The 19,620-nt window shown below is 51.2% G+C and overlaps 1 protein-coding gene and 1 long non-coding RNA gene across 5 annotated transcripts; one reads left to right on the top strand and one right to left on the bottom strand.

The window, feature by feature from the left end:
- Window positions 1-1,103: 1,103 nt before the first annotated feature.
- On the bottom strand, window positions 1,104-13,016 carry MFSD2A (MFSD2 lysolipid transporter A, lysophospholipid). Of its 2 annotated transcripts, none has more exons than XM_024554622.4 (14): window positions 12,770-13,016; window positions 11,259-11,390; window positions 9,666-9,790; window positions 5,818-5,941; window positions 5,608-5,686; window positions 5,093-5,250; window positions 4,540-4,630; window positions 4,294-4,415; window positions 4,020-4,103; window positions 3,367-3,450; window positions 3,165-3,277; window positions 2,619-2,762; window positions 2,351-2,527; window positions 1,104-1,566 (listed from the first exon to the last, which is right to left on the bottom strand). In XM_024554622.4, the coding sequence occupies exons 1-14, from the start codon at window positions 12,860-12,862 to the stop codon at window positions 1,503-1,505; spliced, it is 1,590 nt and encodes a 529-aa protein (XP_024410390.1). In that variant the 5' UTR covers window positions 12,863-13,016; the 3' UTR covers window positions 1,104-1,502. The 2 variants fall into 2 exon arrangements, with proteins under 2 accessions (XP_024410390.1, XP_071076981.1); XM_071220880.1 differs by lacking the exon at window positions 12,770-13,016 and adding an exon at window positions 11,832-11,994.
- LOC123479143 (uncharacterized) lies at window positions 12,951-18,783 on the top strand. Of its 3 annotated transcripts, XR_006654676.3 has the most exons (4): window positions 12,951-13,288; window positions 13,473-13,631; window positions 17,518-17,668; window positions 17,830-18,783. It is a non-coding gene; the product is annotated as an uncharacterized lncRNA (long non-coding RNA). The 3 variants fall into 3 exon arrangements; XR_006654675.3 differs by lacking the exon at window positions 17,518-17,668 and having other exon boundaries at window positions 12,966-13,288; XR_008426440.2 differs by lacking the exons at window positions 17,518-17,668; window positions 17,830-18,783 and adding an exon at window positions 13,747-15,255 and having other exon boundaries at window positions 12,966-13,288.
- The last annotated feature ends 837 nt before the right edge of the window (window positions 18,784-19,620 follow it).

Below are 19,620 nucleotides of genomic sequence, written 5' to 3'. Positions count from 1 at the left end.
GTCAAACTCATTTTCACCGGGGGTGGGGGCCACATTGGCCTCGAGGTTGCCTTCAAAGGGCCGAATGCAGTTTTAGTACTGTGTAAATGTAACTACTCCTTAACTAGGGGCAATGAACTCGGCACTGCCGCCGGGTAGAAACAAGGTGCCGGGCTGGATAAAACAAGGTGAAGGGGCGGATTTGGCCTGCAGGCCCTGTGTTTGCCACCCGTGAAATAAAGAGATTAGACTGACAGCTCCAGATCCTGACGGCTTTGCTCTTTCCGATGTTTGGAGCTTGGCTTAAGTGTACAAAACGCAGTAATGTGGTGGGGCAGGCTCCTACCCATTTGCAAGAGCCAATTGTCAAAATTTTCAGGAATTTTGCAAGATAATAAATGGTTGGTAACTTGAAATTGGCTATAGTGGGAGTATTTACACCATGGAAATAGGCAAATGCTATAAACTAGGCCTTCCCCCACACCATCCTCCTCCCTGCCAGAGGTGATTGTCATCAGCATACCAGTGAGACCCCTGTTCACCTGACACACATACACCCAACCAGGTATATCCTTACCTTTCAACACTGTCATTAACAATTGTGAGGAAAGGATCACAGGTCTCTAAGACCCCACAGGGCCCCAGGCACACAGAATCGGCCCAGCACAGCCAGGCCCACAAGCTCAGGCACAAACGGTGCGAAATACAGTGTGCTGGTGCAGAGCAACCACCTGACAATAGGTAGGTCAGTTATCAGACGCAGGGGACCAGAGGTTGGTGATGAATGTGCTGGAGTCACAACGACCTCAGATGGAATTCCAGTTAGGTCCTCTTGGCTAGGTGATGTTAGCCACATCCCTCTCAGAACTGGAGCTCTCAGTTTCCTCATCTTTAAAATGGGGACAAATTCTGACTTAGGATTAGGTGAGAAAACCGGCAAAGTGAATGTAGAGCCTTCACACCACACCCAGTACAGACAGGTGTTGAGTAAATGTTAGCTAATGCTACCATCACAAGTCCAGCCTCATTTTCCATACCCAGGGCCCCTTCAGCTCAGTGCTCCCTCATTCTGAATTTTGGCACAGAGGGCACAGTGAGTGATGAAGGACAAAGAGAGAAACAGCTCCGTTTTCCAGCTTTTATGAAAATTAATAACATTAATAGCTCATAGACATATACACACACACTTTGCTATGTACACAGTCATTAAGTTATTAATTAGTCTCTGTATAAAATGTTTCTACATTAGTGTTCGGGGCTAGGCCCGATCAGTCCTTGGCATATTCACAGTAGCAGCCCCAGGGCTTGGCCCCGTGGGGAGGAAGAGGGAAGCAGATGGCTGTATGGATAGTCTGCCCTCAGGTAGGAATAGGAGGTGTCCTGGACTGAGTACTCTCATCTTTGGCTCCCTTTCTGGCACTTGGAGACCAGCTGTCGAGTGAGCAGGCCAGCAGACTCAGATCCCTCCTGTGGCCCAGCGACTCGGGCCCTGTGCTTGGTCACTTCAGGCGACACAGCAAGTCCTAGAGGATGCTGGCCAGTTCTGTAGAGTCTGTGTCAGAGCAGCCCGAGCTGCTGGCCTCTTCCCTGCAAGAGTTGGAGGACAAGGGTTGGAAGAACCATCCTTACCCCTCCCGTGCCCACATCTGCCTAATTCCTCTCGTAATCTTGGCCCTGCAGTCTTAGCCAGCTGCCCAGCAAGTCTAAAACGCTCCCCCTCTCAGCCCAGGCACAGCTGGTTGGTCTGTTCTCTGTACTTGCTACTCACAAGGCATCACAAGCCCAAGGACTACACTCTTGCCTAGGCTGGCTGATGGGCTGGCGTGACCTACTCCACCCTACCCTCTGGTCCCCCGAAAGGCAGGCTCAGGCCACACCTGAGGTGCTGCATGCCAGGACTACAGTGAAGAATGCAGGGTGTGGAGTCAGGATGCCAGGCCTCAAACCCTGCTCTACCCTTTACCAGCCTGGCCAGTCAGTCTTCCTGGTTAAGCCTCAGTTTCTCCATCTGCACAGCGAGAATCATAGGAGTCTGTGGCACCTAAGGTGGTTGGAGGACTACAGAGGATCATGAAAGCACAGTCTCTAAAACATAAACTCTTCGAGGGCAGAAATTTCGGTTTGTTTCATTCACTAGAGCAATGCCTGCCACATAGCAGGCTTCCAATAAGCTCTTGTTGAATGAATAAATGTAAAACCACTTGGCATGCAACTTCGCGTTCAAGAAATACCAGCTGCCACTGTCATAAATTGGCAGAGGGCAGAGGTGCGGGAGGAAGTCTGGACATGGCCACAGGAGGCACGGTCTGAGGACTTAGACTGGATGATACCCTTCCTCCACCTCCCTGTCCATTCCCCTCCCTGCTCTCACCTCAAAGCCTGCAGGGCCTTCTTGTTCTGCCGCCGCTTCTCCTCATCAATGGGGTACAGCTTGAAGAGCAGCAGGCCTAGCAGGATGAGGGCTATGGGAGCCATCGTCACCAGCATCTTCAGTGTAAACCTGACAGGTGCTGGCTGGAAGCAGCCACCGGTCTGGTATCCAGCAAAGCTGTGGAACCCAATGGGAAGGCGAGTGGTGAGGAATGGGCACCTGGGGCCTGTACCTGTCCAGCACTGTCCCAGGCCCCCAACCCACTCACTCAAGACTGAGGGTAGAAATGCCCAGTGAGACTCCAGAGGCGAATTTGGTGAAGAAGACATAGAAGGAGAAGAAGATGGGCTCGGTCCCATGGGCTTGGGGCTGCTTCAAGTGGAAGTCGTCGATGACGTCGGGCAGCATGGACCTACAGAGCGGGGCAGCCATGAGGACCCGTCCGCCTAGCCACCCAGGACCCTGCTCGCCCATCTGGCACCTCTGTCTGTCAATGAGAAGAGGTGGTCCTCTGGGAGTTTGCAGCCCCATGGACACAGCTCAGTGAGGAGATGGCAATTTCATGTGATTAAGGCCTCTTCCTCCATGGTGAAGGAACCACGGCGCTCCACTGGGCAAGCAGCGTGCAGACCAGACTTAAGGCCCCATTTCCCCCCGTGATTAGGCATTCCTGCACAGTTCACAACCTGTACAAGTGTATGGGAAGACCTATCCCACACCCCCAATATGGATCCCCAGAATTCTCCCACAGGAGCTTCAGAAGTGGGGGTAGGGGGGCACTGGAGAACACACCCAGGCAGGCCTATATACTTACCAGGGTAGTAAGAAGGCAGCCGCTACACTGATGCCAGCGGCCACAGCTACCACATATGTGACAATCAGGTTACTCTCGTTGAGGGCCACCAGGATGAGAAATGGCACTGCCGACTAGGGAAGGGGGTACAGAAAGATGAGTCAGCTGGGAGACTCCCACCGGCACCCCCCAGCCCACACACTAACCCTTTGGTCCCACTCACTGAGATCCCAATGTATACAGCCGTCTTCTTGCCAAACCGAGTTAGAAACCACTGCCAAATGGGAATGGTGAATGTGGCCGAGAGCTGTAGGTGGAAAAGAGGTGAGGGATGGGAGTTAGAGCCATGGAACCCCTCCTGCCCTTCTCAGGACACCAAAGGTGCTCCCAGCCCTGCCTAAGAGCAGCCAGACGACATCACCTGGGCAGTGAGGAAGTTGACAGGCACCTTTGATGGCTACCCAGGGGGCTAACAGCAGGTCCTAATCTTACCTCCTGCTTCTCTGAGCACAACTGAGCAGCTTCCCAAGCTCCTGGCCTCCACCTCTTTGTTCTTGTTATCTTTTCTACTTGAACATTTAACCCCAAACTCTTTCTTTTCTTCCCAGTGTTATTGAGATGTAATTGACACATACCATTTTATTAGTAGTTTAAGGGCACAACATAATGACTGGATACATGCACCCAAACTTTTTCATAGTCCAACCTAAGCAGCTATAGGTCAGATCCAACTTAATTATCTTTGAGAAACCTCCCTCATCCCTTCATGACCTTGGGTCAGGCTGGGAAATACTGTCTGACTCTCCTAGGAGCCCTCTCGCAGCCTACGCTACTTCAGCCCAGGCTACCCACCCACCCCTGGGGCCCCACACGCACCATGATGGCCAGGAGCAGGTTCTGGAATTCGTTGCGGAAGCCCAAGGTGTAGGTGCAAAACAAGGCAAAGTTACCCTCCACCAGCTGGGAGATGAGCACGAGAGGGAGAAAGAAACACAAGAAAAGATGTGATATTGGGACTGAGCCTCCCTGAGACATTTCCTGTGCTCCAGGGACCTCTGCTTACCCGCCCCCAACTCCACCTGTCTCTCCAGCTTGTCACATCCTGAGTCCTTGGCCCACCTGCTCCCCTCTAGGCTGAACCCCCACTTACCATGAAAGCCAGGGAGGTGAAGAGAAAGGCGGCAATGACCTTGACATATGGGCCATGGCTCATGACCAGCCGGAGGCCCCGAAAGAAGGATATCTGCTTGGCCTGCTGAGTCTCATAGGGTTCTGGGGGCCAGAGAAGACAGTAAAGAAAGAGCAGAGGCCCCTCCCAAAGCCTGAGGCCCAGGCAGAGGGACAAGGCCATTCTGTGCTGGGGCCCACACCACTCCCCCACCCCGGGGATTCTCACCTCTCTGCTCCCTCACGCCCAGGACCAGGATGACAGCACAGATGACATAGATGAAGGCGATGGCCCCTGCCGCCAGCATGTATGCATTTTTCTATAAAGGAGGATGAAGGCAACATAGAGAGACAGTCAGGCTGTTCTCATCCCAACTCAGCAGCTCCACTCAATGGCCCTGGACCAGTCCCTTCTACTCTGAGGCCTCACTCTCTCCACCTGTGAAATGGAAGAATCATCCTGGGCCTGCTGCTGTGTCCCAAGGCTGGGCAAAGTGAAGCAGAACCAAATGTTAAGAAGACGAGCTGTGGAGTCTGAGAAGCCACAGTTTAAACCTCCCCAAATCTAGTTTCTGCAACTCACTAGCTCTGTCACCCTAGGCAAATGATTTAGCCTCTCTACCCTTCAATTTCTTCATCTACAAAATGGACATAGTAACAGTTTGAATATCAAATGCCCAACGTTTAACACACACTAGCTATTATTTACTATTTTGAGGATGACTGCAAACCACGCCATTGTTCCTCAGCTCCCCAAATCCCTGCCCCGACAGGGTCCTCACCGTTTCTCTGAGTGAGGTGCTGCTATGTGTGCGGTTGGCACCTTCCGCGGCCAGTGACGAACCGTTGGGGTCCTGAAGACAAGCCGTATCTGCTTGGCCAACGATTTGCCCTTGGATCGCTGTGCCAAGAACTGTGCCCAGGACCTCCACAGTCATCCCTGAGCAGTGAAAAGAAGGTCCTTTGGAGGGGACTCATGGCTTGTGGGCCCCTAGGAAGGTAGGTCAGATGAGTAGAAGCCCAGTTCTAGTTCCAGGTGATGGTAGCAGGTCCAAGGTAGGGTCACTATAAGGTGGTGGGGCAGATGGCACCTTGGCCTAAACTCATGACCTTGCTCTATGTGACTTCTGGCTAGTCCCTGCATCTCTCTGATCTCACCAGAGCCAGAAGGGGATTGAGTTATTTTTAAGATGGTTTCATACCCACTCCCAGCAAGGGAAGAAATGTGGCAAGAGGGCTAGGGAGCAAGGGACCCAGGGTTCCAGGTCGGGGGGATCAGCGGGCGAGGGAGACTTACGGTAGGCAGTGGCCGAATCCCGCTCACTCTGTTCTGTGCTGATGAACATAGTGAGAGCTGAGTAGGGAACGTGGAAACACTGTTATGGAAGAGAGGCCCTTGGCCAGTCAGACAATGGACAGACAGATGTGGCTTTAGGCACCAACCCTGCAGGCCCCAGGGACTGCCCCCACCCCTGCCCTGACACCGAGGGGAGGTGCCCACACTCACCGTGACCAGGGTCTCAAACAGGCAATAGAAAAGCAAGTACCATAGGACCTGGCCTTGTGAGAAGTCAGGCACGAACCAGATGAGGAAGTAGGCAATGATGGCCAGGGGAGTAGAGAAGATGATCCTGAAGGGAGGATATATATATATAAAAAATCCAGCCTTGAAAAGGAATGAAATTTTGCCCTGACAGGTGTGGCTCAGTAGGTTGGGCATCATCCTGCAAACCCAAAGGTCACCGGTTTAACTCCCGATCAGGGCACAGGTCTGGGTTGCAGACCAGGTCCCCGGCTGGGGGCGTGCGAGAGGCAACCGGTTGATGTTTCCTGTTAGATGTTTCTCTCCCTCTCTTTCTCCCTCCCTTTCCCTCTAACTAAAAATACATAAAACCTTAAAAAAAAAAAGGAATGATGCCCTGTCTGGTGTGACTCAGTAGATTAAGCATTGGCCTATGAACCAAAAGGTCACTGGTTTGATTCCCAGTCAGGGCACATGCCTGGGTTGCAGGCCAGGTCCCCAGTTGGGGGCGTTCAAGAGGCAACCACACATTGATGTTTCTCTCCTTTTCTTTCTCCCTCCCTTCCCCTCTCTCTAAAAATAAATAAAATCTTTAAAAACAGAGAATGAAATTCTGACACGTGTTACAACACAGATGAACCCTGAAGACATTATGCTGAGTGAAAGTAGCCAGACGAAAGGACAAATGCTGTATGATTTTACTTTTATGTAGTCAAGTTCATAGAGACAAGAAGTAGAATGGTGGTTGTTAGGGGTTGGGGGAAAGGAGGAATGGGGAGTTATTGTTTAATTGTACAGTTTCAGTTTGGAAAGCTGAAAAACGTCTGGAGATGGATGGTGGTAATAGTCACACAACAGCGAGAATATACCTAGTGCCACTGAACAGAACACTTAACAATTGTTAACGTGGTCAATTTTGTTATATATATTTTACCACAAAAGTCATATAAACATATTATAAGGAACCCTAGCCGATGTGACTCAGTTGGTTGAGCATCGTCCTACAAACCGGAAGGCTGCCGGTTCGATTCCCAGTTAGGGCACATGCCGGGGTTGCAGGCACATGTACTGAAAGCAACTGATTGATGTTCCTCTCCCACAGTGATGTTTCCCTCTCTTTTTCCCTCCCTCTCCCTCTATAAAAATAAAAATATCCTTTCAAAAAAACCCCCACCACATTATAAGGTAATTAGTTGTTATGGGTTAAAGAAATAAAGCAGGCTACCTGGGGATTGGGAGTATAGGGATGCAATTCACATAATTCAGGGCAGCCTTCCTTGAGAAGGTGACATCTTTGCCAACACCTGAATGAGGGGAGGGAGCTGATCTTGCAGACGTCTGAGGCAAGAGTGTGCAAGGCAAGGGGAAGAGTTAGTGCAACATCCTCAGGCAGGACCCAGCAGGTGTCTTTACGCCTGTGGCGCTGGAGTAAAGTGAGCATGGGAGATGCAATTAGGACATGAGTTTAGAGAGGAAATGGGGCACCAGGTCATGTAGGACCAAACAAGCCAGTGTGAGGACCATAGTTCTATTTCCTAGGGTTGAAGTAGTTTTGAGATAAGTAAACTGGTATTAAAATGTAGAACAGTGCTTGGGATAGTGTTTGCTGTGACTATCACACCAGGAAAGCTCAGGGGGAGAGTGCAGGCCTGCAGCCAGGGAGCTGCGGAGAGACCTCAGGTCCAGCCCTGCTGCATTTCAGCCTCCCCTGTGACACTGCTGACATCCCGCCTCTCATTGGGTGGCCTTGGGAACTCCAGGGAGTGTCTGTCGAAGTCTTCTTGGTCTGAGGGGGGAATTTAAATGGTGGCTGAGGGCAGATCTGGTCTAAAGCCAGCAAGGAGAGCGGGCCACAGGGCTCAGGAACCCAGAAAGGCCCAGCCTCTTCCTATACTGACAGAAGGGGTGTCAGGTCCCAGGCCTGAGGAGGGGCCCAGGTGCTAACTGCTTGGACAGGGAGGAGGTCACATATACTACAAGGCAGCCCTTTAGCCCATGAGTGGTCCAGTGTGCCTTCAGACAAGGGTGGTGGTACCACTCAAGAGGTGTCACCAAGGCAGGTGAGGACATGCACTCATCAGAAACCAGCCTGAAGGGCCGCAGCAACTTCACCAAGCAGGCTGCCACACCTGCCCAGGGAGAGGCCACAGGGAGGGCCTCCCCTGTTCTCCCTCCCTGCCCTCCTTTACCCCTCCCAAATCTACGTGTCTCCTCAGAGAATAAGGGCATCGGCTTCGGTCAAACACTCCATCCTCCTTTGTAGGCGGCTGAGCAGCTGATGAGGAACCGAATGTGACTGAGAGTAACCTGGGCTGCTAGAGTGCCTGCCTCTCATTGGCTGGGCCTCATGAGGAGATGTGGCAGCAGAGCCCCGCCTCCCACAAGCTGCCAGGGAGGCGGGTACAGGGCCTAGCTTCCAAGGTGGCTTCATCCCGGGTGGCTCCAGTCCATAGGGAGCTTTGAGCAGCCTGCCCAGGTAAGGCAGACTGTCCCTGCCCTCTAGCCCTGAAGTCTGGATCAAAGGCCCCAACCTGGGCCTCAGCCAGGGGCTGGCAGGATTGCGGTGGGGGGGACGGGGGGGGGGGGGGGGGGAATCGTGGGAAAGGAAGCTGTGGGGGAGAGGCAGGGGCTTGTGGGAAGAGCTTTGAAGGCTGAAGGCCGGAGACCAGGTATGAGCACCCCTGGGGCAGGAAGGCGCCCACTTGAGCATGGATGGGCTGGAGATGAAAGGAAATATCCTCCCCCCCACACCACCACCACCCAGCAGGATGTCCTGGAGGGAACCAAAGCTCCAGCCTGTCAGCCTCTCCTGTGTGTCTCCCTTTACTGTCTGATCTGTAGCGCCACCACCCCCACCTCGCCAGATAGTCTGAGGCTGAGTACTGCAGGTTTTGTACCAAAGGGCCAGAGGTTACGGGTCTGCTTTCCAGTCTTGTTCCACTAGGATACATTCTGAAGGGGTGCCAAATTATATATTACTTAATATGTGCCAGGCACTGTTCTAAGTACTGTACATATAAAAAAAAGAAAAAGAAAAACATGAACAGCCCTGACCAGTGTAGCTCGGTTGGGCCTCATCCCATAAACAGAAAGGTCACTGGTTCAATTCTCAGTCAGGGCACATGGCTGGGTTGCGGGTTTGGTCCCAGCTTGGGCGCATGTGAGAGGCAACCAATTGGTGTTTCTCTTTCACATTGATGTTTCTCTCCCTCTCTTTCTCCCTTTCTTCCCCTCTCTCTAAAAGTAAATAAAATCTTAAAAAAACAAAACAAACACACACACATTTAATCCTTAACCCCATACCATACCATAACCCCATGAGACGGGCATATTATCATCCCTATTTTACAGACGAAGAAGTTGACTCTCAGAGATATTAAGTGACCCATCCAAGGTTGCACAGCTGTGAGCGGTGAAGCTGGTGTTCCGGATGAGTCAGGCTGGCTCCAGAGTGCTACCTCTCAACCACTAGAAAGGGCTACCTCTTCCACTATGGGAAGTGACTGAGTGGGAAAAGTTAGAAATCCAGCTTCATTGAAGGGAATGGACCTTGGGAAGCAATAGGGTTTGGGGGAGGAGGGGACTTGCTCAATCTGACAATTTGGCCAGCCTGGGAATGAACTGGCAGGGCATCTCAGGACCTATGCCTGGGGTAGCTGACCTCTGCTGGAATTTCAACACTAGGGTTGTTGTGTCATTCTTTCTCCTCACCCCTCAGCCTGTGACAAAGCACATGGAAAAACTGAAGGGTAGTAGACATGCCAGACTGTAGGGAGATAAGACATGCCAGAAGTCCTGCCTTCTGCCACCTTGAAGGAGCCCCTCCTACTCACCAGGGCATAAGTCGGCCCAGCCTGGTCCAGGAGGATTTGCTAATGCAGAAGCCCACCAGGGGGTCTGTGAAGGCATCCCAAGCTCGGCCCACAAATAGGATGATGGAGGCAGCAAATGGGTCCACCTGGAATGAGGAACAGGCAAAAGACGACCCCTTCATCTTTCTACCTACCTCAGCCCTCACTGGTAAGCAAGAACAGGGGCTCCTTCCCCACTTCGGCCAGGCCCCTGGCCGTCTGTGCTGCTCCTACTCAGGCCTTAAGCATCTTTACTTGCCTTGATAATAGTGACAATAGCAATTTTCTGATAGCAGTAGAACTGTGTGCCTCCTTAGAAACTCTCCCAGATCTGTCCCTTGGTATCCTCCCCTTTGCTGCCGCCTTAGAAGACACTCCCATTAATTAGAATGAATCCAAAATCATTTCCTTGCCTCCTTTTCACAGCCCTGAGCTCCCAACCACCTGACACCAGAGTTAGTATTTGCTGGTTTCCCACAGTGGGCCTCAATTTCCCCACCTGTAAATAGGAATTATGATCCCTTTCTTACAGGACTGGCATTATGATCTCTATCTTATGGTTCAAGCTCTATCTTGGATGTGAAAAAGAACTCATGCTTTTAAAAAGTGGCCTGTCACTGCCCACTTAAGCTGTTCTCTGCTCCCAAACCTTCTAGGCCTGATCAGACAGCTTCTCTGGGCTCCTTCTCATCTATCAAGGCCCTATGACTGCTATCGCTCCAGGAAGCTGGAAAACCGGTGGGCCTCTCCCACTGGCAGTCTCCAACTTTAACACTTACTACAATATAGTTTTATACGGTAGTAGCAGGTCTCTCATATTTGTACCCCATTCAGGGCCCAAACCATGAAAGATGCTTAAAAACTAGCTGCTGAATGTCATTTGTTTTTTCTGGGGCTCAGTGTTCTGACCTATAAGTGGATACAACTAAGATGTCCTGCTTGCAATGTCAGATACTACATAGAAAAATGGTCAGTGTGGGAGCCCTGAGAGCTGTGGTTGTTCTGCCTCCCACTCTCCCATTCAGACAAGGTGAATTCTCAGGATGCCAGTCTTCTGGCCAACACTTTCAAAGCACAGAGGAGCCTTGCTTCACCCTAAGTACCCCTCCCAGTCTAAGACCCTGCGTACTGGGGCACCCTAATCAGTCCAGCATTTGAGGACCACCAACATGCCTCTTTCTGCTCTTCAGGTGAAAATGAGATGCACCCTATCCACACGCCTGGCATTATCCACCAACCTCAGAGCCAAACCAGCTGACTGCTTGCTGTCCAACTGGGGACATGGTGTGCCAGTCTCTTCTAAGAACAGCATCACCCGCGGGCTCCATTCTCCCTCACACTACCGCCTACCCCTCTAGGATCTGTTCCTCTTGCCAGACAAGGAGGAGTTGCCTGACCTTACCAGCTAAGACTCGTGGGGCAGATAGACTCCCCTTCCAGATACTTTCCAAAGCCTTGTTATTTCTTTTCCATGGTGACACTCACAGGCAGCAAAGAAGGGATTCCCGGTCCCATTTCACAGATGGGGAAAACCTTGGGATGCTACAGGAGCCCTGATGGTCTCAATCCACTCACCTGAGCCACATCCAACAGGTAGATCTGCAGGAAGAACCCCAGGGCACAGCCTGTCACCTGGTAGGGGGCCCCCCCCACTGCATAGCAAAGCTTGTTGCAAATGGACAACTGTTGTTTCTTCTTTGGTTCCTTCTAGAGGAAGAGAAAAACATGAAGAGACTCAAGATCCTGGCCTCTGTCCTAGAAGGTTCCAGAGTCAGAACATCCCTCTAGCCATTTCTGCCAGGAGGAACAAGTCTGTCTTGCCCTATTCCCACCCAGCTAGATTGCATTTCCCACAAGAAAAGAAAGGTATTCTCTATCCTTCGGAACCTGGAAAAGGGGAATCAATACCGAGGAAGTTTCCCCTACCCTACCCACCCCACCCCCAGATTCTTATCAGCCCACCATCCCTAAAAAACTCCCCAAGGCCTCAGTCATCCTCCTTCCCAGATTGGAAGGGGAACGTGCTCCATCGGTGGACCTGTCTCTACCCAGCACCAACTGCCACAACCTGAAAATCCTCTTGCTGCCAAGTCCCGAGCAAAGTAGGCCCAGTCCCAGCTCCTGCTCTGGTTCAGATCCAGGACCCACCTGCGTACTGAGCAAAGGCTCTAGAGAGCTGTAGGGGCCCAGCCCAGCTGGCTGCAGGCACAGCTGTTCCTTCCAACTGTCCCAGAGGATCCCTGGCCCCGGTGGGCAGCCAGAGCTTCAGGCAAACCCAGGAGCTGTCCTACCCTTCCTTCTTCAGCTCTAGGGGACCTTGGAGAGGAGGAAAAGCAGGGCTGGGCTCTCTCTGGGTGTGCCACCAGGAAGGGTGAGTTTGCCCAGAGAAAAGTAAAGATTACTCATACATGGTAGCAGCTTAATTGCTTACCCCTGCTCTTCCCCAGGATTAAAAGAAAAAGAAATCATTTGCCTGGGATCCCTTCCTGGGCCACCTGATTTCATTAGGTCCCTCCTTATGTCCAGAAAGCTGGGCATGGTACCGAAGATCAAAATGTGCAAAGCACGAGCATGAGCCCCTACATCCCCCACCCCCCTCCAACACACACAAATGCCTAAAGAATGCGGCTCCTTTAAGAGCAGAGTCCTTGTTCTTATGAATGAGCTTAAGCAGCCCTCATAGAGTTGAGGCGAAGCGTAGGTAGGCTTGCGGGGAGTAGGGGATGAGAGATGGGGAGGCAAGGGGCCTTTCCCAGATTTCTGGGGTCTGACTTCTAGAGTCTTTCTGGCTTCTAAGCCGCTCGTCACAGAAGAACGAAAATCAGCTAGACTGAGCCCGGGCACCACGTGGAGCTGCCGGCAGGGCGCTCCGCAGAGATTCAGAAAGAGGGTGGACAAAAGGGGACGCTGGCGTCTACAAAACTCCATCACCCCCAGGGCACCTCTGGGCTCTCTTCTGTCTCTGGGCCCGTCTGTTCCCAGGTAGCCCAAGATGTTCCAGAACCAGGCTTATCCTTCGACGGCCCCACCAGCCTGTGCCCACCCCCCCTGCCCTTTCCCCTCCACCCGGGGTGCTGTGTTCTCACCTTCACCTGGGCTGGGCGTTCACCCGTTTGGAGGATGCTTGCAGGCAGCAGCCCCGCTGCGGAGCCGCTCTCGCAGCCCTCTCCTTTGGCCATGACCCGCGGGTCACGCCGCCTGATACTCGGACGCCGGGATGCCCTTCCGCCGCTTCGCACTACGTCCGGGCTCGGGTAGTAACAGCAGCAGCCGCAGGCGCCGACACAGTCGCCGCGCAGCACCGAACCAGCAGGCTGTCCAGGCGACACTACCCTACAGTCCCCCTCGCACCTCTTAATGTCTGGGCCCCGCCCTCTCGGAATCGGCCAATCCCGGAGCCCCGCCGCCCCGCCTCCAGTCAATCCGCTAGCCAGCCTGTTCCCCCTCGCCCGCCCAACCAGCCCGCGAAGTTAGGGTAAGTGCGTTTCGGAGCCGAGTTCTGTAAGGCCGGATCTCGCCACCAGGATAAAAGCCTGGAGAGCCACCTGACACTCACCAGGAAACTGAGGCCGGAGGCTGAAAGTGACTGCCCGTGGTCTCCCAGGGTGAGTTTTCCCTGAGTCCAGCATACACCCCATGATTTCGGACCCCGCCCCCAAGCCTAGGAAAGGTAGGGAGGGAGTCAGAAACCCTTTTAAAATCTGGAATCACTTGAGTCCCTCTCTCCTCCAGACCTGGAGGATGCAGCGCTGGCATTTTCTTACCGATGCCCCTCTTTCATTCCCCAAGTCCTATCATTACCTCCTCCTGGCATTGGCATCTTGGGGGCCCTCAGCGATGGGGAAGGAAGATGAAGCCACGCAGTCCGCAGTCGCTGGCCCTGCTGGCAGCGAACTAACTCCCAAGTTGTGGAGAGGAGACGCGGGACCACAGCTGCCACACTACACGGTGAGGATAAATAACAGCAGTCGTTTATGGAGAGCGTCCTCCATGCTCAACATGAACTCATTCAGCCCTCCCACCAGCAAATGAGGGTGGAACTATTATTTTCTCCACTTTACAGCTGAAGAAATGGAGACTCACAGACGTGGCAGAACCAGGCCTGAAAGGTTTTGTCCCATCCCAAAGCCTTCCCTTTTAACAGCCCTGCCCTCTCCCTCTCAGCAAAAATTACCAGAAGGCTGAATGTGTCTCTCCAACAGGAAGCCCCAGGAGATACAAAGCTACAATGGCACTCTGGGTATAAACCATCAAAGAAAGGTTTGAAAAAGGGAGTGCCGAGTAATCTGGTCCTTGAAAGCAGATGGGAGGACATTAGTCTAGAAGAGAGACCAGACATAGATGCCAGAAAACAGGATCTTCTCACCTCTTGGTGCCTGGTGCCAACCTCATCCCAGGCAGACACTCAGACGCGGGCAGAGAGCAGTTTGCTCTAATTAGTGAAGGGGCTGCTGGGCGGATCCTCCAAGCCACTCACCCCCTTTTATTTTTCCCTTAAAACCTCTAATTGCCAAGAGAAGATAAGAGATCTGGCTTTCCCAGGATGGCCACACCAAGCTCCTTCACGTGCCCTCACAGACCCCGTCTTGGCACACAGCTCTTGGCCATTGCTGAGCAGAAGGCAGTCAAAGGGAGGAAGTTGAATACTGTGAAAAGGGCACAGACTGGTCCCACTGACCCCACCAGAGCTCTGTGACACTGTTCTCTCTCTTCCCCATTCTTGGCTTGGATTGACTGAGGTGGATTCTATGATCCCTTCCAGCCCTAAAATTTTCACTGCTATAGCATCACACCTAACACAAGTGATTTAGATCCCTCGCCAGACCTTGAGTTCCAAGAAGGCAGAAACTACACCCTTTTCACTTCTGCCTTGTTTCCACTGACAAGTTTGTGAACTAACTCACTGTAGGAACTTAATAAACATGTGTTCAATGATGCATGCTCAGTCTTCCTCAGGTACAAGTACAAGAGGGGCCCACTCGGAAAAGCCCCAGGCTCCTCCCGGTGATTCTGGGCAACTCACTTAACCTCCCTGTAGGATGGTTAAGTAGGGATAATAAGAGTGACTACCTGATGGGGTTATTATGGTGTGAAACAAGAAAATGCACAGGAAGCGCTTAGTTACAAGTGCCTGGGAGCTGAGGCTGAGCTCGTCCCCCTCCTGGCCCAGTTCCAGCCTGGCTGTGTAGCAATGCAAGATTCCAGATATGGCCTGACCAAGCCAGCACAATAGGCCTATTATTTCCCCCAGTCTGGACACGACACATTGTTAATGCAGCCTAAGGCTGCTGGGCTTCGCAGCCTTTCTCTCCCGTGATTAGTTCCCATCAAGTTGTGGTCAACTAAATCATTCAGATCCTTTTCACTGGAGATGGGGTCAAGTCAGGTCTCTCCCCCTGCCTCTGTTTTGTGTAACGTCTTGGAGCTACAGAAGGATAATGTCATCTTGCTTATTCCAGACTGTCAAAATTGTTTTGTTTTTTTGTTTTATAGATAAAACCCCATTCTTTTTTAAAAAAATGTGTATTGAATTTATTGGGGTGACATGGTTTAATAAAATTATATAGGTTTTAAGTGTACCATTCTATAACACATCATCTGTATATTTTATGGTGTTTTCACCAAAATTGCTTTGAATACTGGTTGTATTGCCCACTGTTTTCTCTCCCTCTCTAAGTTTAGATCTAGGCTGCTCCTTCGAAGTTCAACTCCACCATGCATACTGTTGGTCAGGACACAGCCCCATAACATACCACTACAGACACTCATTCACCATTAACCTAAGCCGGGCACTGCTAATCCAACAGCTCCCAATTATTGAGCACCCACTGGATGCTGGGCAAGCACCTGTCATTCACAACATCTCATTTACTCCTCACACCACCACTGAGGAGGGGTAGTTTTTGTTACCCGCATTTTATAGATGATGAACCTGAGGCTAAGGGAGGGGAAGCAGGGACTAGTTTTATAACCCCAGAGTCAGGCATCTTTTTCTGTCAATGAGTTTGGTTGTAGACTTTCACTTAGAGATGTTGTCCTCCAGGTGCATACAGTCCCGACCATTTGCCTCTGTTCTCCCTCTTGGCCACTCTCCTTCCTACCCTCTGACCCCCACACCACCAAGCCAGGAGCCCAAGGGGCTTTGCAGAGGGTCTGTTAACCTCAGGAGCCTGGAGCAGAGACCTGGGCCCATTCTTCATAGCGACATTCCATCCAGGACAGCAGTGAGGTCAAGGGTTTCTTCCTGAGGAGCAAAGAGGTCCCCACTCTGTGGTGGGAACACCCTCCTAGCCATCCTTGACCCTTTCTGGGTCTAGCCTTGTCTCACAGCCTAGGGCAAATAAACTTCAGAGCTCCCCTAGCTGCTCTCCACCTCTCTGCACTCTCACAGGGCACTATCCCCAGCCTTGCAGGCTTCTTCATATGCCCTAGCACACTCCCCTGAAGGCCTCTGGGGGAGGTCACCAGGCCCTTTGAGCTTCTTGGGGAGTAAAGCAGCAGAGTTAAGTGCAAAGATCCCAGGAGACAGATTTCCGGGCTTCCTAGCCTCCCTGCCATTACTTACAGTTTACTCTTGGGCGAATTAGTGAATCTCTTTGGGCCTCACTTTCCCCACCTGTCAAATGGGGATAATAATTGTACCTACCTCATCGGGTTGTCATGAGGATTAAGTGGGGTGCTTAGAACAGTGCTTGGCACATAGGAAGCACTTAAAAGTGTTTATTATCATCATCATCATTAGCAGTACCCTGGGTAAAACCTCTCCAGATAAGACCACATAAGTCAGAGGGGGAAAAATTTGATATGAATGGCTAGGAGCTAGCTAGCTTTCTGCCAGGGACTCAAGGTGGTATTTCTAGCAGAGCGGATGTTGCTAGGGCAGGATTACCAGGTGGAGCTGTTGGGGTGTTTGGTGCTAGGAAATTGTTGCTAAGTGAAGGTGTTGTCAGATGCCAGTATTGCCAAGAATAGCTGCAGCCTGTTCTCTAATGGTAAGATTTCTCCCTAACTGGCAGACCTACCACTGACTCCTGGAGAAAAGGAGCCCATGCCCTAACAACACCTATCTCAGCAGTCACTGGCAAGCTTTTGACATCCTTCTTGGTGGTACTCTAAGGCCGAAGTCAGGGAATGGCCAGGTTAAAGAGGTACAGGCTGGAAGGCCCTGGAACAAGAGCTTCCTGGAACAGTTGCTGTGTTGGGAATGCCTCAGCCTGTTCCCACTATCCCTTTTGTTTAAGAGAGGCTTTTTGTAGGGGAAGTAGCTGAGGGCCCTTGAAGTCACCTGAAGCCTGGATGTTCCTGCCTGGATGTTGGTTGGGCAATTGGGGGGCAGGTCCATGATCCCACTGTTACAGAGCAAGGAGGGGGGGGGTGGTCACCCCACCGCAAATCCCTTCTTGGGGCCCTCCTCTTGGCTGCACCCTGCTTCACCACAAGGCTATAGGCCACTCCACAAAGAGGCCCCCTATCCTGGGCTTCAGGAATAGGTTGGGCAATAGGTCTGGCTTCTGAGCCTCACTTGTCAAGGGGTAGAGAGGCATGAAGAGTTCCCAGAGATTCCTTGCGTGGGTGAAAAAAAAGGGGTTTTGTGGCAGGTCATGGTGGGTAGTCATGTTCTAGGCATACAACTTTTTACTAAAAGGTTTATTTTTGCCTTAAGCAAGCCCTGTCCATTATTCTTGTGCATCTAGATGAACACACCTTTGGGATGTCAGAACACCCCCTGCAAAGGTATAACCACCCTTAAGAAAGCACATAATCTGGTTAACTGTCCTGTAATCCAATCCCCATCTTGCTTTCTCTAATCTTCCTTACGTCCCCTAACTGGCAGACCTACCACCCTGACATCTGGAGAATTTCAGAAGACTTTCAAATGCGTACAAGAAGCTGTAAAACTATTATTCCCTGGAACATTTGAGACCTGACTCCCCAGCACATATCATCAGTATGGCACCAAAAAAACCTCATAAAACTCTCTACAGGTTTGAATCTTTCCTTCTTTCTTTCCTTCTTCCTTCCTTCCTTCCTCTCTCTCTCTTTCCCCCCTCCCTCCCTCCCTTCCTTCCTTCCTTCCTTGAAACACCGATTTTTTTGTTCCACTAATATGCATTCATTGGTTAATTCTCATATGTGCCCTAAACAGGAATTGAACCTGCAACCTTGGTGTACTGGGGACAATGTTCTAGTCAACTGAGCTGCCCGGCCAGGGCCAGATGTTTCTTACTTCAACACTTGGGACACCTGGTGCCCCCACCAACCAGTGTCCCTGCATCATCCTGGACTCCCCAAAGTTCAAGGTCCTCCCAGAAGAGAGAAGCAACCTTACTCCCCAGGAAAACTGATTGCTGAGAAGACATAAGAATGACAGAGTGGAAGAAGCTGGGTAGGTCAGCCTTCGGTGAGAGTCACACCATCTCAGGCCCTGGCACAGCTCTGAGGGAGGCCCAGGGGTTGAACCAACCTACCAGGTAGCCTCAGGAACTGTAAGATCAGGTGAAGTGCATCCTGGCAGGAGCCATAGCCTGGCATTAGCAGAAGGGGTGGGGACTGAAGCCTGAGTAATACCCCTCCCTTCCCAGCTGGCCAGGACTCTGCCCTGGCATACCACATGGAGGCCCTGTCTTCATCACCTGGCCTTTACCCTCTCAGGGATGGAAGAGCATTTCCAAGTAAGTGATTTGCTGGGCTCAGGTCAGCATGGCAGAAGCAGAACCTGCCTTGGGAAGCCCTGAAGTGTTCCCCGCCCCAGATTCCCCCCCTGGGCCTCCTCTAAACCATATGCCCAAAAAGCATGTTGGAGGACCTAGCACCATGTAATGGCTGCTTCCACCATAGCATGTGGAGACCTCCAGCTTTTGGTGGCTACCTTCAGACTGAATGGTAATCCTGTGGTCCTTATGCTGATTAGGAGCAAGAGATAGTGGCAGTAGCTGGAGTCCTTAACAAGTCCCACCTGGAGTCAGGCTCGGCAGCGTTTAAATCTACTCCTGTCTCTAGCTCGCTCTGTGACTTTTACCTTCTCTGAGCCCCATGTATCTGACCTGTAATAATGCCTCATAGTTTTATCCTAAAGGTCAAATAAGACAATTTGTGTGTACAAAATAAACCTTACAGTTGGATTTCAACAAATGTTAATCTTTCCTTTATCCATTCCCTCTGATTGGCAGGATGTCTCTGATTGGTAAACAATGGGAAAACACATTTCTGTTCTGGGTTGAAAAACTTAAAACATGAGAGCCTTTAAAAAAAAAAAAAAGGATACTTGAAGGAGGTGTCAATGTTGCCTCGTCAGTGCCTTCACTGAGCCTACTTTGGGTGTACCCAGCAACACAGAGATGAATAAGGCATGGGTGATCTTCTCCTTTAAGGAGGTCAGGTCGAATTGTGGAGATAAACATAAGAATAAGTTTCAATATAATGTGGCAAAAACCTAATGGAGATCTGAGTGCACAGACTTGAGAATACTAGCTTTTGTTTGAGTGGTGAAAATCTGGGAAGGCTTCACAGAGGAGGTGATGATGGAGCTGAACCGTGAAGGATGGGTAAGAGTTCCTAAGACATGGAAGGGCATGCCAGGCAAGGGAAACACCACAGACATGGAAGTGTGATGGAAGATGGTGAGTACAGAAACAATTAGCAGCTTGGGCTGTCTGGGCATTTGCTGGATGGGAAATCGGTAAGCCCTAAGGCTGACAAAATGGAAGGAGGCATTGCATCCTCATCCTAAAGACAGTGGGAAGCCATTAACAGTATTCTGAGCAGAGAGGAGTAAAATAACTGCATATGTCCTTTATAAAGATAACACTACCATTTCTCCTGGACTATTGCAGCAATGCCCTTACAACTGATAAATTAAAACAAAACAAAAAAACACCTGGCCATTTCATTCCCCTGCTTAAAGTTCACCTATTGTATGTGTTCAATAAATATTTGA

This window comes from Desmodus rotundus, chromosome 3 (assembly GCF_022682495.2).
Source record: "Desmodus rotundus isolate HL8 chromosome 3, HLdesRot8A.1, whole genome shotgun sequence".
Taxonomy (NCBI): Eukaryota; Metazoa; Chordata; class Mammalia; order Chiroptera; family Phyllostomidae; genus Desmodus; species Desmodus rotundus.
The sequence above is the reverse complement of the archived record's forward strand: the minus strand, read 5'-3'. Positions and strand labels throughout refer to the sequence as shown.